This window comes from Hyperolius riggenbachi, chromosome 11, assembly GCF_040937935.1.
Source record: "Hyperolius riggenbachi isolate aHypRig1 chromosome 11, aHypRig1.pri, whole genome shotgun sequence".
NCBI lineage: Eukaryota > Metazoa > Chordata > Amphibia > Anura > Hyperoliidae > Hyperolius > Hyperolius riggenbachi.
In genome coordinates, this window is record NC_090656.1 from 208084418 (window position 1) to 208107079 (window position 22662).

At 43.8% G+C, this 22662-nt stretch overlaps 1 protein-coding gene across 1 annotated transcript in view; it reads right to left on the bottom strand.

Annotated features, from left to right (window-relative positions):
- The window catches only part of LOC137537950 (mucin-2-like), a 343213-nt gene that overhangs the window by 284681 nt on the left and 35870 nt on the right, over positions 1–22662 (bottom strand). The window contains exons 6-9 of the mRNA XM_068259877.1: positions 16868–16960; positions 15685–15839; positions 10123–10244; positions 8385–8590 (exon numbers count right to left, since the gene is read on the bottom strand). Coding sequence (XP_068115978.1) covers positions 8385–8590; positions 10123–10244; positions 15685–15839; positions 16868–16960 — 576 coding nt within the window. The remainder of the gene's footprint in view (positions 1–8384; positions 8591–10122; positions 10245–15684; positions 15840–16867; positions 16961–22662) is intronic.

Below are 22662 nucleotides of genomic sequence, written 5' to 3' on the forward strand. Positions count from 1 at the left end.
CCCTATGTCAGCAGGGCAGCTTTGGTGAACTCGGATCATGCTGTTGTACAGCTTATCCCAACATACATACAACTAAAAACTGCCAAACCTGTAGTGACCACAGTTAAGAAATGGACGAGTGAAGCTGTAGAAAAACTACAGAGCTGCTTTGATTTGACAGACTGGAATATATTTAAGGAATCCACCAGTGACCTAAATGCATACACTGACGCTGTGACATCATATATTACCTTTTGTGAAGAGTCCTGCATCCCCACAAAAAAGTGCACCAGGTACAATAACGATAAACCCTGGTTTATATCACATAAAGAAAGGGCATATCGTACAGGCAATAAAGTCCTCTACAAAGCTGCGAAATACAAAGTGCAGAGAGCCATTACTGATGCAAAAAAAGATTATTCTAAAAAACTTGAGGAAAAATGTTCCAACGCCGACTCGTCCACAATATGGATATCTCGACATGAAATTACCAACTACAGGAAGAAATCTCCACATTCACTACACAACCTGCAGCTTGCAAATGAACTGAATACATTTTATTGCAGGTTTGACACTACCAACAAAAGCCAAACACACCAAGTACATTTGCATAATTTGCATCTCTGCAACAGGCAAACTGAGCACTCTTCCAGCCAGCCAATGTCTCCACCCCCTGCAGTGCCTCAGCATCTACACAACACAGGAGGCCAGACACAATCTGCTAACCTATCCTGAGATGTGCATGCTCTACCAATATGCCAATCAGATGTAAACAGACTCTTCAAAAGACAAAACACTAGGAAAGCAATGGGGCCAGACACTGTCTCTGCAAAATGCTTGAAACTCTGTGTCGATCAATTAGCGCCTGTATTAACAGACATATTCAAAGCATCTCTGGAACTCTCAATTGTCCCTGTCTGTTTTAAAAGCTCAACCATTGTACCAATTCCAAAAAAATCTAAATTCTACATGTTTAAATGATTACAGGCCTGTTGCCCTGACATCATTGGTCATGAAAGCATTCGAAAAACTGATAATGGCTTATCTGAAATCTATCACAGATCCCCTGCTGGACTCTATGCAATTTGCCTACAGGCCTAATAGATCCGCAGATGATGCCGTTAACGTGTATGCATTATGTACTACAGCATCTAGACACCCCAGGAACCTACACCAGGATTTTATTTATATAGATTTCAGCTCTGCATTTAATACCATAATTCCAACACTGCTGCACAGCAAGCTCTCCGAGCTACACATACCTGAATCCATCTGCAAAGGGATAACCAACTTCTTAACCGACAGGAGACAGCATGTTAGACTTGGTAAACTCACATCAAGCTCTCTGACAGTCAGTACTGGTGCACCCCAGGGCTGTGTGCTTTCCCCACTGCTCTACTCACTGTACACCAATGACTGCATCTCCACAGATCCATCTGTTAAGGTTCTGAAGTTTGCAGATGACACAACAGTAGTTGGTCTCATATAAAACGGGGATGAGTCTGCATACAGACATGTAGTGGGAAAGCTTTCCTCCTGGTGCATCAGCAACAACTTGGAACTAAACGCTCTCAAATCCATGGAGATGATAATAGACTTTAGGAGATCTCCCCCCCAGCACCTCCCCTTAACCATAAATGGATCCACAATAACCCAGGTAGAGTCATTCAAGTTTCTTGGGTCCACAATCTCACACAACCTAAAATGGGATAACAACACTGCCACTATTGTCAAGAAAGCACAATCGATGTACCATCTACGGCAGCTGAAAAAGTTTGGCCTACCTCAAAATTTAATGGTGCAGTTCTACACTGCAATCATCGAATCCACCATAACATCATCTATGACTGTATGGTTCGGCTCCTGCTCAGCATTAGAAAAGGGGAGGCTGCAGCGCATCATCCGAACAGCGGAAAGGATAATTGGCTGTAGCTTACCTTCCCTGCAGGATCTTTACGCTAGCAGGTGCAGAAAGAGAGCATCCAAAATTGCCTCTGACCCCTCTCACCCAACTCACTCCATCTTCCAGCGCATGCCTTTAGGAGTAAGATTCCGGTCAATCGCTACAAAAACCTCCAGACACAGGAACAGCTCTTTTCCTCAAGCGGTAGCCATACTTAATGCTGAACCACGCTAGAGCTGCTAGGACTTGATTGTAATCAGCACAGAATTGTAAATTAACAATTCTCACATTGCTTACTGCCACTATACTTGCATAATGTCCTTGACTTAATATACACACTGTCTGTCCTTGCATTGTTTTTGTTTGTGTTTGTTAAGCAACTGACAAGACAAATTCCTTGTAGGTGCAAAACTCAGTTATAAAAGAAATAAAAATTGATTCTGATTTGGGAGCCCTGTCCCTCTGTCTTCCTCATTTGTCCCTCTTTCAGGACTTTGTCCCTCTTTGTATGTAAATATATATATATGTTTATCTACTAAACAAATGTGTTTGATTGACTCTAAACTTTATTCTCTTTCTTTAAATCTATTTATTACTAATTTTAAAATGTTAATATGAAGGAAAATGAGCCAGGATAGAAAGGACCAGAGTGGTTTGAATTATAAAACAACATATTTTTCTCATTAAATCTTTATGGTATGCGTGACTAGGGGTGTGCCGGGGGCGTAATCAGGGGTGTGGCTTAAGTGTCCCTCTTTCTCATCTCAAAAAGTTGGGAGGTATGCCATTACCAACCGGTAACTTGTTTGTAATAAACACATATCTTCTGACTCAGCAGTTCCTTTACAGATCACCTATGGGCCCATATGCAATTAATTTTTTCACATTATTTTTTCTTCTAGGTGATATTTTGAAACTTATACTTAAAATACCTCTAAAACCACCAGCAAGCAAGAAGATGCTCAAAATAATTTGGAGAGCACTTTTTCACCTGCTTTTTATATGTTTTTCAATTGGAAAATGCTAAAAAGTTATTTCATATAGAACATGGAAAAGTATCTCCTAAGAGATAACTCAGGAGAAAAAGTTAATTGCATATGGGCCACGAAGATCCAAAACCGAAGGCAACATCAGCACAAGGCGAGCACTCATCCAATTTAGGCGCCACCTTCCTCTACACCACAAGTGTAAAACATGGAAACAGTAAAAAAAAGGGCACATGCGGCAAGTAGACTAGTTGGGTGTCGGTATTTGGGCACCCTGTAAATAGCAGGCGCTGGTACAGCCTACAGCGGCGCCCAAGAATTTCCAGGGGGGGGCTCTCTTCACAGATGTGCATTAGGTGGGTAGTTTGTGCGGGGGGAGAGGGGAGTTTAAGTTAAGGCATTAGGTAGGTAGGTAGGGTAGGGTGTGGGAGTTTTGGTTACGGGTTAGGCTTTAGGTAGGTAGTGTGTGCGGGGGGACAGCTTTGGTTTAGGCATTAGGTAGGAAGTATGTGCGGGAGGGGGGTTGGAGTTTCGGTTTAGGCATTAGGTGGGTAGTTTGCGCAGGGGAAGGGGAAGTTTAGGTTAGGACATTAGATAGGTAGTGTGTGCAGGAAAGGGGGGGGGGCAGTTTTGGTGTAGGAAGTATGTGTAGGAGAGGGGTTGGAGTTGAGGTCTAAGCATTAGGTGGATAGTTTGTGTGCAGGAAGGGCGAGTTTAGGTTAGGACATTAGGTAGGTAGTGTGTGCGGGGGGGGGGGGGGGTGTTAAGGGTGAGGCGTTAGGTAGGTAGTTTATGCAGGGGAGGGGTTGAAAGGTTAGGCATCAGGGAGAGGGTTCTGTGTGACAGTAGGGTTAGGTTTGGCCATAGTAAAATATCTGTATTTAATACCAATATTCTACTATCGGCCTTTAGTGGGCACCCACATTTCCAGGCGCCTTTATTTGTCCGAAGACATGTCAAACGCAAGGCCTGCGTGCTGAATGCGGTCCTCCTTGCCACTTTATGTGGCCCTTGAGAGCTTGAAATGTGCATCATTGTAAGCAATATAAAAGAACAACAGCACACTGCTCTCCTATCTAGAGGAGCACACTGGTGACTGTGATTCTGACTGAAACATTGTCAATTTCAGCTGGGTTGCAGCATTAGCCCCCCCCCCCCCCCCCCCACACACACACACACACACACACACAAAATTAGCATGGGGTCAGCTTTGGGGATCCAAGCCTCTCAATCCCCCATGTGGCTAGTAAAACACACGCACACCTTCACCCTAACACCATCTCCCACATAGCAAGGAAGCACAGCAGAGCAGTGTAATATTTACCTGGAAGTCACATGCTCTGTACTCCCACACCTCCTTCTCTGGATCACGTGACATGCCTCAGGAGCCTGAGGTATGCAGCATAGCACGTGTGGCTGCAAGGAAGATCAGAGCAGTGCTGGATAAGGTAAATATTAAACTGCTCCACCGCGCTACTCTCCACTTAGTTTGAGACTGTTCAATAAATGTTAAATCCTTGACATTCCTGCTCTACACCTTCAATTTTTATCAGGTTTCCACCAATGGGAAATCCGACATGCAGGTTCCACCTTTTGGAGCCACAGGGGTATCTTGTACTTCAATTGATCGGATAAGGATCTGCACCGTCTAAATGTTCAAATCTTTATTAAATCTTGTTAAAATACATTATAGTGGCAGAGCGTACAAAATGATGCTTTTAGCATGAAGATGCATTTTCACTATCATGTACTTTTGAGAAGATTTATTAGAGTTTTGAACTTCTGGATGGTGGGGATCCTTACCTCTGCAGAGGCATTGCTCACTCTTCAGGTGTCCTATTATCATCATTTTATATTATAAAGCCTTTGGTACAATGCAGCAAAAAATAAAGGATGAACGATAAAAAAACAAAAAACAAAAACATAATTACATTTAAATCGATACCGGAGTCGAGAAAAGCCTCCGATTCAGTTTGCAGAGAAAAAAGATGAGAAACCACTGGCGGGAGCAGGCACCCAGAACAATAAAATACATTAAAAACACTAAAATAGAGAGAAATAGGTTGGCCTCCCTCCCTAGGTGAATGAGCAGTCGTATACTAACTGATAGAAAATATATTTTTATTGCATGAAAGGAAGGACTACGCATTTTGCAGGTTGACCCCGTTTCCTCAGGTCAGTAGCAAATTGTGCCGAGTGGCTTTAGAGAGTAAGGAATGAGCGTTTCTATCCTCGAGATGAGAAATGACTCGGTAATGAAGGGTTAGAACAGAGGGCACGAGGATTCTAGTTGCATTATAGAAGGACAAGGAAGGAATTTAAGAAAGAATAGGAACCGAAAATGGGACTGTGGTGACCCCATCATAAAGGGCTAGGACAGAAGACAAGGAGACTCCACACAATCTAGCTTATAGTTTCATAGAAAGGAATACAGGATACAAAAGACATAAGTGCTTGTAATGCTGAGGGGGGCATACTTTGACCACCCAGCGCAACAAAGCTAAGCAGCTGGATAATGGAAGAGGCTACACAGGCTGTCCAGAGCAACTGCAGCTTCCGATATCGCTACAAATAAGACACAATGGCAGCGCAGTGCGATATTGCGCTGCCTATGGTGTGAGTAACCAGACAAAGAATGAACAGACAGACAGAACGCTAGCAAGACTAAGCACTGCCCTAGCGATAGCAAGCATTCAGACAGATACAAGACAGGACTATATATTGGAGCATAACTAGTAGCAACCACAGCTCACAGTCACGTCCACAGAAGCAGAGCAAGCAGGTTAACAACCAGTCACCAGAAAGCATCCACACAGGCAAGACTACAGGAAAGAACGTAACTAATAGCAACTGCAGCCTATAGTTACGTTCCCAGAAAGTAGAGGAGCAGGAATACTACCAGTCACCAACATGGTGATGGCAGAATCCAAGCTATCAGGATAATGGAATTCACTGACCCACCGCGGATGCAGCGAACGTCCATCAGGCATGGAAACAAGGCAATATACAATAATACAGAAAAATAACAAACGGCTCAACTAACAGATCAATATATATTAGCAAGTCTGCATATATATTTATCAAGAAACTAGTTAAAGCACAAGTAATAAGGTTGCATTGAACTACATTAACAGATCTATAACAGAGTGACAAAGTGCCCAGCAGACCAGCGTACTGACTGCTATGTCGGGCGGAGTCTGAAATGGGAGGCAGACGTTTATGTGGACCTCAGCCAATGAGTGCAGGCATTCAAACTCTCACACAGCTGAATGGTAATCACTCAATCCTGAGTTAAGGTGGCCACACACGATACAATAAAATGATCTGATTTTACGGTAATTCGATAAAAACGATCAGATCTCCCGAAAAAATCAAAAGTTTTTTTTTCATTCGACTGAAAAATCTGATTGGATTTCCCATTTTCTTCAATTTTTATCGATCTGGAATGCCAGATATTTTTCTTCAATATTTCTAAAGATTGTATGGTGTATGTTAGATTGCCAATTTATAAATGTACACACCCTAGCAATTTTGTCAGAGTATCCAATCATTTTTATCATAATTGGGGAAAAATTGAACATAGGTGTGTGGTACATTGCTCATATTTTTGAAATGTTACAATCAGTCAGAAAAATTGATAGCAATTCTTAAATTGAACAGATATTTAAAAAATGGTATGGTGTGTGGCAACCTTTAGTCTGATCTGCTAGCTGGCTGTGAATGCAAAGGACCTTCATAAGAAATACATGCAGTATTATGTAACAACATGCATGCAGGAAATCCAGGGCTATCCGGCCACAGCTCAGCTGCAGCAAGCAATAGGTGGAATGATGACAGCATCCTAAGCTGCCCCGAACTGCAGAGCGATCGCAAATGACAATGAGACTCATTTTGAATGCACAACCGAATGCAAGCAGACAAGTCAGAACTGTCCAGTTGCAGCTCCACTGCAAGCGACAGAACATGCTACAGGAGAGATCCTGACAGTGCTATGGTGAGGCAGTAACGAAGGATTAGGACTGAAAAGAAGAGGTCTCCGCGCAATCCCTCTTACAGTGTACAGGAATACAGTAGACAGAGGAAATGGATTGGTGGATAGTCTGTAAGGGCTGGGGCCAACAGGAGCTGTTTCGTGCTTTGGCATCGCTAACGAATCATTTAATTTGCAGCCAATCAACTCATGAACAAATTCTTTATATTTTTCCTCACATTTTTAAAATGAATAATAGAATTGAAAATGTATTGAAAATGTATATTGCGAAGTTCAGGATAGAGAAGTCCAGGTTGGAAAGGTACATTTAGGTGCAATTTGCACGTAAATAGAATTGCGGTACTGACTGAAGGAGGAGATTAGTTTGGCAAGGTAGGAAGAGTAAAGTGAAAAGAATACAGAGCTAAGGAGTGAGCCTTGGGGAACACCAACAGGGAGGAGAGAGTAACAGGAAACAAATTAAAGAAATCTTCAATGATTGGTTAAAAAGAAGAGTGAGAAAATCGACAGAGGCGCTGAGTTTGTGGATCTTTGACCACAGATATTCCCACAATTTGCCTGAAGGATCAGGTGTGTCCTGCAAAGCGCATCACAAGTCGAGAATATTGTGTGTACTGTAAATAAAACTGTTTAGACAGATTGTTCTGCCCTACCTGGAGGTAGGTCCACCACTACCTCCCTTTTATCAGTATATTTTAATCTCGTTGATGCCTTTGTTTTACCTACTCCTACGTTATCCATTGTCCACCCCTGCTGGGTCACCCCTACTTCCAGACACTAAAGAAGGTGACTTCTTAACCCAAATGAGGTCGTATTCATTCCCCCCTTCCCCCGCCTACACAGTGGTTGCCTTAGAGGTAACCCACACTTGTAAGTATTACTCATTACTATTACTAATTAAGTTGTCATAACTAATCATCATCAGTACATGCTACACCATATTGGGCTCTCTAAACTAGAGTTCTTGGTGGAGGAGAAAAGGGTAGACAGCTTCATAAGATATGTTGGGTATCTGGGGAGACATTTTACAATAAAGCATCTGGATGACAAACAAAATAATTGTGACCCTGGCTGTCAGTTCATATGCAATTATACGGAAGGAGGCACCTGATGAATGGGGTCACCCCCCGAAACATGTGTGAGTCACCCCCTGAAATATGTTGTGTAACTGCTGAGATTTGACAAATGCGAGTTTAAAAAGGCTATTGAGAGCCTCCTTCTTATTCATATACTTGGAAAGTTGTGTGGAGCAGTGACCCACAGGATGAAAGCGCACCAGCTACTTGGGACTGACCAGGCTCAAGGTGTAAGGTTCTCACAGTCACGTCTGTTTGGATTTTATAAGCAATTAACATCCTCGACATCAGAAATTCACTAAGTACTTGTCCCTCACATTAACTTAGTAGAAACAAAATACAGAGAATCAAATTATAGCTGTAGTAAAAACAGGATTGCAGCCATAGGTACATAAGAATGGGTTTCTACATCAAACAGCAAATATCCTCTACACCAAAGAAAGTCTCACCATAGCTGGTTACCAGATCATCCTGAGGAGTCCAGTTATTATTGCCACAGAGTCCATGAGTTCTCCCGAAATAATCTGGACTCATCTTCACATACACAGAAGAGTTCCCATCCCAAGCCAAGGAGAAGACATATTGCTGGCGTAGAATGATGTAATCAGAAACGGCTTGGACTTTCACATTCCCCACGGTATATGGCAGTGCAACTCTACATAGACAAAGCATGAGATCTGATATAAAGATTTCTGTACCCAATTCCACCACCTTCCTCTGACATCTCTCTGACCATATGTCTCCAGATCAAATTTGGGCCAGGATACTATCTGCACATGGCTTTCCTCCTGGTGCTCCAATTCCTTCCACATGTCACAAAAATACAGATAAGTAATTTGGTTTCAACCTAAATTGGCCTTAGACTATGATGGACATTAAATTGGGAACACCTCGGGAGACAGTGACAAGACTGTATAGACGGGAAGGCTAGTGTTGGTAGAAGAGACAGGAAGGCTAGTGTTTGGAGTGGAGACAGGAGGGATGGTGTAAGGGGTAGAGGCGGGAGGGTTGGTGTTAGGAGTGGAAGGGTTGGTGTTAGGAGTGGGAGGGTTGGTGTTAGGAGTGGAGATAGGAAGGTTAGTGTTAGGCTAGGTTTCCACTGTAGTTAGTGTCATAAGAGGAGACAGGATGGTTAGTGTTGGTTGGTGTTAGGAGTGGAGACTGGAAGGTTAGTTTTAGGAGTGGAGACTGGAAGGTTAGTATTAGAAGTGGAGATGGGAAGGTTAGTGTTAGGTGGAGACTAAAAGATTAGTGTTAGCCTTAACCTGTGTCGTTTGCACTTATTGTGAATGCAGTTTTGTCTTTTGTTCCTTCTTATCATTGTACAGATTCATGTAACACATTGGCACTTAACAAATAAGATAAATATCAGTAATATTCAATAACTATCCCCTAGTATCACCATCCCATCTTTACAAACAAACGTAACACCAAACTAGACTATCCTTTTATAAGTCCACACAAGGGTACTAGGAGGAGCTGTTCTATGACACCCCCGGTAGCCTGAAAAAAAAAGAGCATGGCTGCCTCTAAGTGGCATTGGAGGGATGTCTAAAAAATCAGGGTAAGGCAGAGTACTGTATATACTCGCATATAAGCCAAATATTTCAGCACAAAATAATGTGCTGAAAAATCACCCCCTTGGCTTTTATGTGAGTCACCCCCACATTTAAGCAGACTGCACATTAGTAGAGTGTCTAGTGGTGTGCCCCCCCCCCCCCCCTTCCCACCACCAGGCTGTGAATCACAGCAGTATGACTTCTGCAGTGATCCTAATGTTATGTGATGACTTCCCTGCTAATGAACAGTCTGCTCACAGTGTGGGGGAGGGAGGCCTAGCACTGAGGGTGCATCTGGCTTCAGTGAGGGGGGTGCCTAGTACTGGGGACACAACTGGCTATTTGTGTCCTGGTGAGTTGGATGCCTCATATTGGGGGAACATTTATATTGTGGTGGGGGCTATTCTGGGGAGGGGGCTTACACAAGAGCCAACCACTTTTTCTTGGTCTCTAAGCAAAAAGTTGGTACCTAGGCTTATACACAAGTAGGCTTAAAGACTAGTATATATGGTATATGCCTAGCACATGTGTAGGGCTGAGCCCCCCACTTAATGGTAGATACATTTGACAAAGGAAAACCCATGACACTTATTGGATTCTGTTTTACAGAACATTACGGATTACATACCTGATGCCATTATACAGGACAATATGGCTCTGTAATTTAATTTCTCCAACTCCCGTGAAATAGAGGCTGACAGACCGCATGCAGGAGTAGGGCAGCGACACACAGTCCGGGTCATTGTGCACCTGAAGAAAATGGGCAAATGATTATTGCTAAGACCGCTATAAACTGGAAGCTCTGTAGAGACAGAGGGGTGAGTATAGATGGTTAGGCTGGCTGGGCTTACATCTATCAGGATACAGATGATTGAGTCTGGCTGCTGTTAAATAGGATGCGCCTGCAGCCAGCAATCTAAATGGTGCACTCTAGTGTAAGCGCTCATCTCCGTACCTCTCTATCTCAGTATCATGCTAAACCATTAATAAAACCCGTGCCAAGATAATGAGAACAACAGATTTCTGTGTTGGATGTGTTTCCCATCATGCACAGTGTCAGATACAGATAAGAAGAACTCCACTAGATATAGCAAATTGCAGCAGATGAAATTACACTCCTAGGAAATGAGATATCATATCCACGGATCTCAGGAACCATTCAATTATTTGACAGTTTTCTTGTTCCATCAAAATACCTCTATAGGTCCTGAGGCCTCTAAGGTCTTTGATTTTAGTGTATGAGTAGGGATTTTTCTCTCCTGCTCTTGCCGCACCAAGCGTGGGCGCTACGCTGCGCATGGCAGGCCCCAAAAGCCCTGCTTGGGGGGGGGGGATATATTGGGGGCACCACTACGCCCCATTACATTTTGCCAACATTTAATAAAAGAGGAACTGTGCTGAAAAATAGCATAATTATAACATTGCTTATTTATTACAATATTACTTTATAACTTCTTTAGTCAGTGTTTGCTCATTGTAAAATCTTTACGCTGATTTACATTCTAAATTGTATCAAGGGTGGTGACATCTTTAGTCCTGTCAGGTCCACATCTGCAGAATGTATACTCAGTGTTCCAAAGCCAACAGAAAAAAATATGCCTGGTCTCCCAGAATGCTCTGGGAGAATTCTGCACTGGGAAGGCGGGGCTACATACCAATATACAGCAATATATAGATAAAGAAAACCAGTTGTGCAGTACTAATTCATGTCCAGAGCAATTTTTAGGAAGGGGGAATGTCACTTTTAGTAGCATAAAAGAAAACTCTTCTTGTAACAGAATTTGTTTTGCACTAATACCTAGGGGTTGATTCACTAGAACAAATAGCGTGCCTTATCAGAGTTAACATGCTTTGTCAGAGTTACCATGCCTTATCAGAGTTAATGTGCCTTATCAGAATAGCATAGCGAGCGCTACGAACTTATGCCTGCTAATTGGCAATGACGAGAGCTCCACACGTCCTGCCATGAGCCCCTGCGGGTCCAATCACTAGAGAACCCGAGGTGGGTTTGAAGAATATTATCTGCATACAGAGGCTGGATCTGCCTATACAGCCCAGCCTCTGTTGCTATCCCAAACCCGACTAAGGTCCCCCAGCACTCTGCAATCCCTCCATAAATCACAGCCACGCTGCTGACAAACAGCTTGTCAGAGCTGGCTGTGTTTATCTCTATAGTGTCAGTCTGCTGCTCTCCCCGCCTCCTGCAGAACTCCAGTCCCCGCCTGCATTCCTTCCCTCCCTGCTGATTGGAGGGAAGGGACGGGGGCAGGGACCAGAGCTATGCAGGAGGCGGGGGAGCAGCTGAGACTGACACTACAGATGTAAACACAGCCTCACAGCACGGCTGTGATTTATGAGGGATTGCAGAGTGCAGGGGGACCTTAGGGGGGTTTGGGATAGCAACAGAGGCTGGGCTGTATAGGCAGATCCAGCCTCACTATGCAGATAACATTCTTTAAACACACCTCGGGTTCTCTTTAAAGGACATTATCCCCGCACTTTAATTGGCCCAATAGCCTGCCTGTCACTTGACAGGAAACTTGACAGGCAGCCTATTGGACCAATCAAAGTGCAGGGATAATGTCCTGTAAAGTGATTGGACCCGCAGGGGCTCAGGGCAGGACGAGTGGAGCTCTCGTCGTTGCCAATTAGCAGGCATACGGTCGCTCGTTATGCTACTCTGATAAGGCACGTTAACTCTGATAAGGCGTGTTAACTCTGATAAGGCACGCTACTTGTTATAGTGAATCAACCCCTTTATGCCACTTGTTAAATTTTGCGCTAATATGCACGTAAGTGGTCATTTATGTTCAAAAGTTTTACGCCAAAATATCAGTTAATATTAACCCTTTCCAACCTCATTTAGAGATTACCCACGTCCCCCCACCAGAACCTACTTTTTTCTGCTGTGCAAGGGGAGGTGGGTAATCGCTGTGTGCTGAAGAGGGAAGAGCCGAAGGGTTCATTACAGCGAGGAGGAGCGCGGCGTCAGTGAGAGGGGTAGATGTGGCAGGGCGCTGTGGCTCCACCCCCATTGCACATGCGCCAGAGTCATTCCATAATTGTACATCGTGCTAGAGGGGGTCAATTTCTCAGACTTTGTCCAACACTTTGAACCACATAGAGTGATGCCATGCCAGACTAGATCACCCCTAGTGACAAGCCCAAATGCATCCACTTGATATCTAAATCAGGGATGAGATGAAATTTCATAACATGGAAGGGGTGTCGCAGCACCTTAAAGGGATACTGTAGGGGGGTTGGGGGAAAATGAGTTGAACTTACCCGGGGCTTCTAATGGTTCCCCGCAGACATCTTGTGCCCGTGCAGCCACTCACCGATGCTCCGGCCCCGCCCCCCGTTCACTTCTGGAATTTCAGACTTTAAAGTCTGAAAACCACTGAGCCTGCATTGCCGTGTCCTCGCTTAACCTGATGTCACCAGGAGCGCATGGCGCAGGCACAGACCATACTGGGCCCGCGCAGTACGCTCCTGGTGATATCAGCGGGAGGGAGGGCGCGGCTGCGCAGGCGCAGTGGTTTTCAGACTTTAAAGTCTGAAATTCCAGAAGTGAACCGGAGGCGGGGCCGGACCATTGGGGAGTGGCTGCGTGGGCACAGGATGTCTGTGGGGGACCATTAGAAGCCCCAGGTAAGTTCAACTCATTTTCCCCCGACCCCCCTACAGTATCCCTTTAAGGCAAAAAAACGCAGAAAACAAAAACAGGAGACAAATGCTGCAGAAAGTTAAGACAAGAAGATTGTATGAATCAGATGTCAAAGTACTACTCACAAAGGGACAACCAACCACAGGAAGCAGGTGGAGACAATAAACCTGACTCCACTTGGGATGGTCCAGCTGGACCTCGATGCAGTTGCTCTCCTTGATAAAAAGGACAGTATCCTTCTGTGGTGGGCCCGCAGATATACTGTCTTAACCCCTACAACAGGGGATGTTGAGGGGTATGTGAAGCACAATTAAAGGCAAAGAGGCGCCCTGGTGTGTATAAACAAAGGATTTTATTTCGCACAGGCAATGCGTTTTGCGGGTCTGAGCCCGCTTCCTCAGGCCAGTCACAGACCAATTAGAACAAAATCAGTAGCATAGGGATCCTCCCTGGTATCGAGGTAAGCCACCTTATTTTTTTCATTTTTCATTTAGTTTTAATCCATTTTTATTTTTTTTTACACACCAGGGCATCTCTTTCCCTTTAATTGTGCTGAAACTTCATGTTTTAGAAATTAGGACATGAAATTAGCAACTACGACACAAAATTGTAATTCGTAATTATCAGAACATCGTAATTTGGAATTCCATGTTGTCATTTCGGGTTAAATCGTCATTTTGTGTTTAATCCGTAACTCCGTAATTTATCAGGATTACAATAATCATGGAAAACAGAAATCATCATTTCTGGTGTTACACAAAATTATGGAAATTACGTGTAACATGAATTTCGTCTTCTTCATTAAAACTTGTCCCAAAAATGATCATACTTACGGAAATTATTGTAATTATGGAAAATTTGTATATGGCCGTAATTACACCAAACTTTGCGTAATTTTTCATGATTATGATTTTTTCATTAGATTGTAATTGTTATTACGAAAATTATGCAAAATTTTGTGAAACTGTAACTTGTAACGATTGCGGAATTATTTCTGTGGTCAGCGCACAAGATGCGAGCTGACACTGCAGAAATCCTCCACAAGCGTGTAATATAACAGAACCCAGCTATGGTGCTATGCACCTGTAGAGGGAAATTCCCACCGACAGATGGAGTTGTGGAGTGCAGAGGAACACAGCTTCTGCACTGCCACAGATGCCAGATGGGAATTGTACGAGTAGAAGCAATGCAGGGCAAGATAGCCCTTAAAGAGAGAGAGCACAGAGACAGAATGTATGTGTGTCCACCAATCTAGTCGCCACCCAGCGACGGTGAACACACAACAGCGGAAACGAAGTGGGAACGCAATCGCAAGAGTGGCGATTGCCAATAGTGACACAAGACCGAATTAGACAGAGCACAAGTGTAGCAAGAAAGACATAGCAAATAACAATGATCAGAACGTCAAAAAAAATAACACACGCTAGCTAAACGCGAACTCCGCACTCATTCGCAACAGTGAACGCGTTAAAGACACGATCACCGTGCGTTAGGCGCCCAGTGATAAGCGTGCCACCCTAACTAACCAATGTAACACAAACACTAAATAGAGAACGCGAACGCTTGCTAAACGGTTACCTCACCGAGCCTACAGCAAGCGTTCGTACCAGACAAGACAGACAGAAGGAGTAGCCAGTAGCAACCGCAGCTCTGGCCTACACTCCCAGACAGAGTACAGAGGGAACCACCGCCACTACCGCTAGGGCGAATGCGATCCAGACAAACAGACAGAACGATTTTCTGTCGACCGCCGCTGGCGACAAGACAATCGTGAACACAGTAACTGACAAGTTTGTCAGAACCTCACCAGAGGAGCTGGTGGGTACTATATAACACAGTAACTGACTAGTTTAGCAAAACCTCACCAGAGGAGCTGGTGGGTAATATTAACAGATAGACAGACAAGGCAATACAGATAATTACAACCTGACTACGCTAGAAGGAATGCTAGTGCAGTCCCAAGGAATTACTCTAAGATAATCTTAGCAAACAGTTAGCAAAGGCTGAGACTCCAGGTAAGTTAGCAGGAACAAACCATCATGACCAGCAAGGAATTCTGGGAAGAAATGGTTTTTATACTGCAAGCCATCAGAGGAAGCAGCTAAGCAATTTGCATGACAAGTGGATGCAAATTCCTACCAGAACAGCAACTCTGCAGCTTGCAGAGTGGAGACAGGTCTCTTTTCCAGAGACCTGCAGTACTCAGATTTACAAAATGGTCAAAGAGCTGTCTGCCTGTGCAGACAGCAGAGCAGATCATTACATAACTACACACTGATCTAAATGATGTGGCACTGCAGCGGAGGATGAGGTTGGTGGCGAGCACAGTACCCCCTAGTGCCAACGATACATTCCTATGTCAGACTGTGCATTGGACATATGTTGGAAAAGGCCAATGTAGGACATAGACGGACATTGGATTGGAAAGGGTTAATGTTTGTACCTTAATTCCTGAGATAAGTGTGTACCGAAAATTTGGAATGAAATCATGCCTTAACACCCAAATAACGTCTATTGAAATACCTGGACAGCGAAGCTCTGTTCATCCGGATCATTCTGCCGCAGGAGGTCGTAGGTGAATTTACCCGGGTAAAAATAATAAACACCATCAAATGTTTCATAGTGATACTGTCCCCACGTGCGACAAATGTTCTCTCTCTCCAGCCCGGCATTATACACTGCAGGGTGACAAGATGCAATAATATACATGTATAGCATACAGTACCTGGTGCACACTCTACACAACACACATGGCACCAGTACATGGATGGGCACACATTACACCAGTACACAGAAGGCATATGTAATACCAGTACGCAGAAGGCACACGTGACACCAGTACACAGATGAGCACACATGACACCAGTACACAGATGGGCACACATGACACCAGCATATAGATGGGCACATGTGACATTAGTACACGGATGGGCACACATGACACCACTATACGGATGGGCACATATTACACCAGTACACGGATAGGCACACATGCAACCAGTACACGGATGGGCACACATGACACCAGTACATAGATGGGCACACATGACACCAGTACACGGATGGGCACACATGACACCAGTACACAGATGGGCACACATGACACCAGTACACAGATGGGCACACATTACACCAGTACACAGAAGGAACATGTGACACCAGTACATGGATGGGCACATGTGACATCAGTACACAGATGGGCACACATGACACAAGTACACGAATGGGCACACCTGACACCAGTACACAGATGGGCACACATGACACCAGTACACGGATGGGCACACATGGCACCAGTACACAGGTGGGCACATATGGCACCAGTACATGGATAGGCACACATGACACCAGTACAGGGATGGGCATATGTAACACCAGTACACAGATGGGCACAAATAACAGCAGTACACAGATAGGCACACATGACACCAGTACACAGATGGGCACAAATAACACCAGTACACAGATGGGCACACATGACACCAGTACACAGATGGGCACACATGATACCAATACACAGATGGGCACACATGACACCAGTACACAGATGGGCACACTTAACACCAGTACACTGATAGGCACATGTAACACCAGTACACAGATGAGCACATGTAACACCAGTATATCGATAGGCAAACTGACACAGAGGAGAGGAGGATCACATGTGACGACTCACGGGTGACATTATAATAACACATATATCTACCTATCTGGCATCGAGATCCAGACGCATTGTAGCGGCTGCAGTCACACAGCTTCTTCTGCACGCATTCTCCTCCATTGAAACATGGAAAAACTTCTGCGGGACACACAGGACAGGTGACATGAGAAGTATAATGAGGTGACACACGGATGTTACTTTTCTGGCTTTCGTGACGCTCTCCCCCTAGTCGTAATTTCAGGCAGGGTTCACACTTATCAAATCTGAATGCTTTTTGCTAATGTGTGAAAACAGATTCACCGCACATCCCAATGTGCACGTCAATGAAGAACCAGGCCACGTTCACAGTGGTGCGTAGCGGTGGCGGTTTAAACGGCCACATTGTAATACGGCGTGTGGTGACACTTTCCCGATCTATTGAATTGTGTTCCTGCTGTCACATGGAATGATATGGCCACTGTCAACTCACACTAAAATTAGTTTTTTTTCCAATTCACGGTTTTGCATGCATGAAAAAAAACATACTTCTTGCAGCATAAATTCACACATCTCATGCAAATTCTCACTGACTTTCATTAGCTCTGGAGCGCCTCTAGCCATTTTGTCACTCCAGGCAAGGAACCCCCCCCCATTAAAACATAATGCGTACTGTGGCAGCATTTCACCAGAAAGTATTCGTACTGTGGCAGCATTTTACTAGAAAACAATCGTGCTGCGGCAGCATTTCACCATAAAGTAATCGTACTGTGGCAGCATTTTACTAGAAAGTAATCGTACTGTGGCAGCATTTTACTAGAAAGTAATCGTACTGCGGCAGCATTTCACCAGAAAATAATCATACTGCGGCAGCATTTCATCAGAAAGTAATCGTACTGTGGCAGCATTTTACTAGAAAGTAATCGTACTGCGGCAGCATTTCACCAGAAAATAATCGTACTGCGGCAGCATTTCACCAGAAAATAATCGTACTGCGGCAGCATTTCACCAGAAAATAATCATAATGCGGCAGCATCTCACCAGAAAATAATCGTACTGCGACAGCATTTCACCAGAAAATAACTGTAATGCGGCAGCATTTCACCAGAAAATATTGTAATGCGGCAGCATTTAACCAGAAAATAATTGTAATGCGGCAGCATTTCACCAGAAAATAATCATAATGTGGCAGCATTTCATCAGAAAATAATCATAATGTGGCAGCATTTCATCAGAAAATAATCATAATGCGGCAGAATTTTACCAGAAAATAATCGTAATGCGGCAGCATTTCACCAGAAAATAATCGTACTGCGGCAGCATTTCACCAGAAAATAATCGTACTGCGTGAGCATTTCACCAGAAAATATTCGTACTGCGGCAGCATTTCACCAGAAAATATTCGTACTGCGGCGGCATTTCACCAGAAAAGAATCATAATGCGGCAGCATTTCACCAGAAAATAATCATACTGCAGCAGCATTTCACCAGAAAATAATCGTACTGCGGCAGCATTCCACCAGAAAAGAATGATAATGCGGCAGCATTTCACCAGAAAATAATCGTACTGCGGCAGCATTCCACCAGAAAAGAATGATAATGCGGCAGCATTTCACCAGAAAATAATCGTACTGCGGCAGCATTCCACCAGAAAAGAATGATAATGCGGCAGCATTTCACCAGAAAATAATCGTACTGCGGCAGCATTCCACCAGAAAAGAATGATAATGCGGCAGCATTTCACCAGAAAATAATCGTACTGCGGCAGCATTTCACCAGAAAATATTCGTACTGCGGCAGCATTTCACCAGGAAAGAATCATAATGCGGCAGCATTTCACCAGAAAATAATCGTACTGCGGCAGCATTTCACCAGAAAATAATCATAATGCGGCAGCATTTCGCCAGAAAAGAATCATAATGCAGGAGCATTTCACCAGAAAAGAATCATAATGCAGCAGCATTTCACCAGAAAAGAATCATAATGCAGCAGCATTTCACCAGAAAAGAATCATAATGCGGCAGCATTTCACCAGAAAATAATTGTACTGCAGCAGCATTTCACCAGAAAATAATCATAATGCGGCAGCATTTCACCAGAAAAGAATCATAATGCAGCAGCATTTCCCCAGAAAATAATCGTACAGCGGCAGCATTTCACCAGAAAAGAATCGTACTGTGGCAGCGTTTCACCACAAAATAATCAAAAGAAGGGCAGGGCTATTGGAAAATGGAGCCAAAAGCCCTGCACCGGGATACAAATAGTCTCCAGTGCAGGGCTTCAGACGCCACTTTCCAGTAGCCCTGCTCTCCCTCCCCCTCCCCCACCGCACAGCACTCCATGCGACGGCCTGGTTAGCCTGGTGCACCAGACGCCTGTGGCCGTACTAAAAAAATGAATACGAAAATATATGAACATTAATTTTAATACTGAAAAACGTTGTTTTCCGTAATGATAAGTGTGAACCCTGCCTTAGACCTCTTTTACACTATATGCTGAAAAACTGATGTGTTGTAACTGATCAGTTGTTCCATAGCAGTGCATTGTGAAAAGACCTCAGCTTTTCAGTGTACAATATGAAAGAGGCCATAGGGAAGCATGGACATTGCTTTGCACATCAGTTGTCTTTTCAATTATAGCTGAAGGCAACAGACGTAGCGTGACAGCAGGAACGCAATGGATCGAGACAACGGCACCACACGTTATGTTCGCAGTGCGTCTGGTACAGTGAAGTATACAGTCAATGAAAAGCGCCAATGCACTGCATGTAGTGCATTACCATAATGCAACGCATTATACCGCAACACACTCACCGCACTGTGAACGTCGCATAGGTGGTGCATTGTAGTGTGGATAGCCACATTACAAAGCCACAGTTACACCACACTGCAATGTACCACTGTGAACGTGGCCTTAGGGCTCAGACTGACTATAAGCACTTTTCTGAGCGGTTGCAATTGATTAGCGCTTTTTGAGCGCTTTTTAAAAATCGCTCCCATTCACTTTCATTAAAATCACAGTAAAAATCACGTTAAAAAAACCACAATTTTTACCACGATTTTAATAAAAGTGAATGGGAAAAGCGCTCAGAAAAGCACTTATAGTATGTCTGAGCCCTAGGACCTGAACTAAGAACTTACAGAAGACCTGAACTAAGATAAGCAACAATATAATAACCTTTAAACAAAAACGTTTCTTTGTTGCAGCTGATACAAATCCTGCACTAAATCTGCAGTGTGTCTACTTCCTGCTTTCATGGAAGCAGATATATTGTTAACATCCTGCATTTACCAATTAGCTTCTCTGCTGAGGGAGCCAGCTGACACAGCTGTTAAATTAAAATACAGTTGTGCTTAGACACATATGAAGGGGGATTAGACAGACTAAACACTTTAAGTGCATACAGGGCGCATTTCTCTGTGCTTTCCTTCTGTCCCGTGCAAGAGTTCGGGTCCACTTTAAAGTTATGTACTATGTTCATAAATCCAATGTATGCCTCTTCTGGAAGGTCAGTTCCCAGTTTTGGACTCCATTCCATGGTCTGCATTTGCTTCTCAGTAGTCCTATCAGGTCTGTATAAATAGAAATGTCACCATATCTAGGAGGACCCCATGAATCCAGTATATGCACATTTTATTTAGTCTATAAAGAATTGTGTAACCCACAAAGGGAGGATCTCCTGGTTCCCCAGTCTGCCTGCTGATTAGTTGCCATGGGTTACTGCACACTGCTCTTTGCCTTATTAAATAACAGCAGCCCCATTACAGCCTGGGCAGGTTATCACGGGTGGCTGCCTCCTTCCTCTCCGTCCGGAAATGTCTGCTCTTTGATGGGAACACCTGGCAGGTGTGGACGGGTGACCACTATGCTGATTCCTGGCCAAGCCGCGGCCGGTCCAAATCCACCTCCAGGACCCGGTGGCGGAATCTCTAAATTGCAGAATAGTCATCTCCTCGGGAATGCCGGGTCAGAGGCCTGAAAGCGAAACCCCTCAGAAAGGGCATTTTTTATTCTTGGTAAAATCGCTGGCGTGGTGAACGTATAATAGAACAGTGTATAATAAGCGGATATTGAAAATGATAGGCAGACTCGGAATAGGGGATAATAAAAGATGGTGTATTAATCAGAGATACAATATCATCCAGCTCAGTGACATTTCCAGGCACATGAATTATAGCTGCTGTAGAAAGGGCACTCTGCATCCTGGGCGGTGGTATCGTATAACACTGGGGCTGCCTGTAATTATAAGATGTGGCAGGAAGAGGACCGGTCTACAGAAGGAACACATCATCATTGCTGGAGCTGAATAGACTGCGTACGTACATTAAAGGCGCCTAGAGATTTGGGCACCCACTAAAGGCCGGTAGTAAAATATCGGTATTAAATACTGATATTTTACTATAAAAAAGAGTAAAATATCAATATTAAATACCGATATTTTACTATGGTCAAACCTTACTTACTTTACTCACAGAACCCTCCCCCCTGACGCCTAACCTTACAGGGGCACTACAGCGAAAAACTGTAAAATGTAAAATATGTGCAAACATATACAAATAAGAAGTACATTTTTTCCAGAGTAAAATGAGCCATAAATTACTTTTCTCCGATGTTGCTGTCACTTACAGGAGGTAGTAGAAATCTGACCGAAGTGACAGGTTTTGGACTAGTCCATCTCTTCATAGGGGATTCTCAGCAAGGCTTTTATTCTTTATAAAGATATTCCCTAAAAAGGATTTAAACAATGATGCTGGCCAGCTTCCCTGCTCCCTACACAGTTTTTTGGCAGTTGGACAGAGCAACTGCTATTCACTAAGTGCTTTTGAAAATAAATATATCCCTGAGAATCCCCGATAAAGAGATGGACTAGTCCAAAATCTGTCACTTCTGTCAGATTTCTACTACCTACTGTAAGTGACAGCAACATAGGAGAAAAGTAATTTAGGGCTCATTTTACTCCGGGAAAATGTACTTCTTATTTGTATGTTTGCACATATTTGAAATTTTACAGTTTGCCCCTTTAACTCACCCGCCCCTCGCACACTTGAACTACCTAATGCCTAAAATTAACCCCCCCCCCCCGACACACACACACACCCGCACACACTACTTTCCTAATACCTAAAACTAACCCCCCTACCCTCCCTGCATACACTACCTCCTAATGCCTAAAACTAACCCCCCACACACTCCCGCACACACTACCTGCCTAATGCCTAAAATTAACCCCCCACCCACACACCATACTTGCCTAATGCCTAAAACTAACCTCCCCACCCTCCCCGCATACACTACCTACTTAATGCCTAAAACTAACTCCCCCACCCTTCCCGCGCACACTACCTGCCTAATGCCTAAAACTAAACCCGCATTCACTACCTACCTAATGCCTAAAACTAACCCCCCACCCACACATACTATTTGCCTAATGCCTAAAACTAAACATACACACACACACCACACCCCATAGGAGAGGAGGTAATTAGATTACTTTTGGATGAGGAGTTTGGGTAGCCCCACGGTATTTTTTGGCCTATAAGAATCAGCTTCCAAGATTCAGAAACTGTAGTCCCCCAGACAACAGTGAGCAGCTAGGTCTACCCTGATCAAACATCAGAAATGAGTTCTCCCACAACAAAGATTCGACCTTTACACTGGTAAAGTTAGATTTCTGTTTTATTCCCTTTTATTTTGATAAGCAAATGTCTTTTTACCTTTTTACTTTGTTTTTGTAAATATTCTTGTATATATTTCCTTCTGCACTGTTTCACTTTTTTAGAATATTAAATCTTTATTTAATAAGCTAGTCTTCTGTGTACTAAGCAGAGAACTGACCATCTCCTATAGAGAGACTGAAGTGTAAT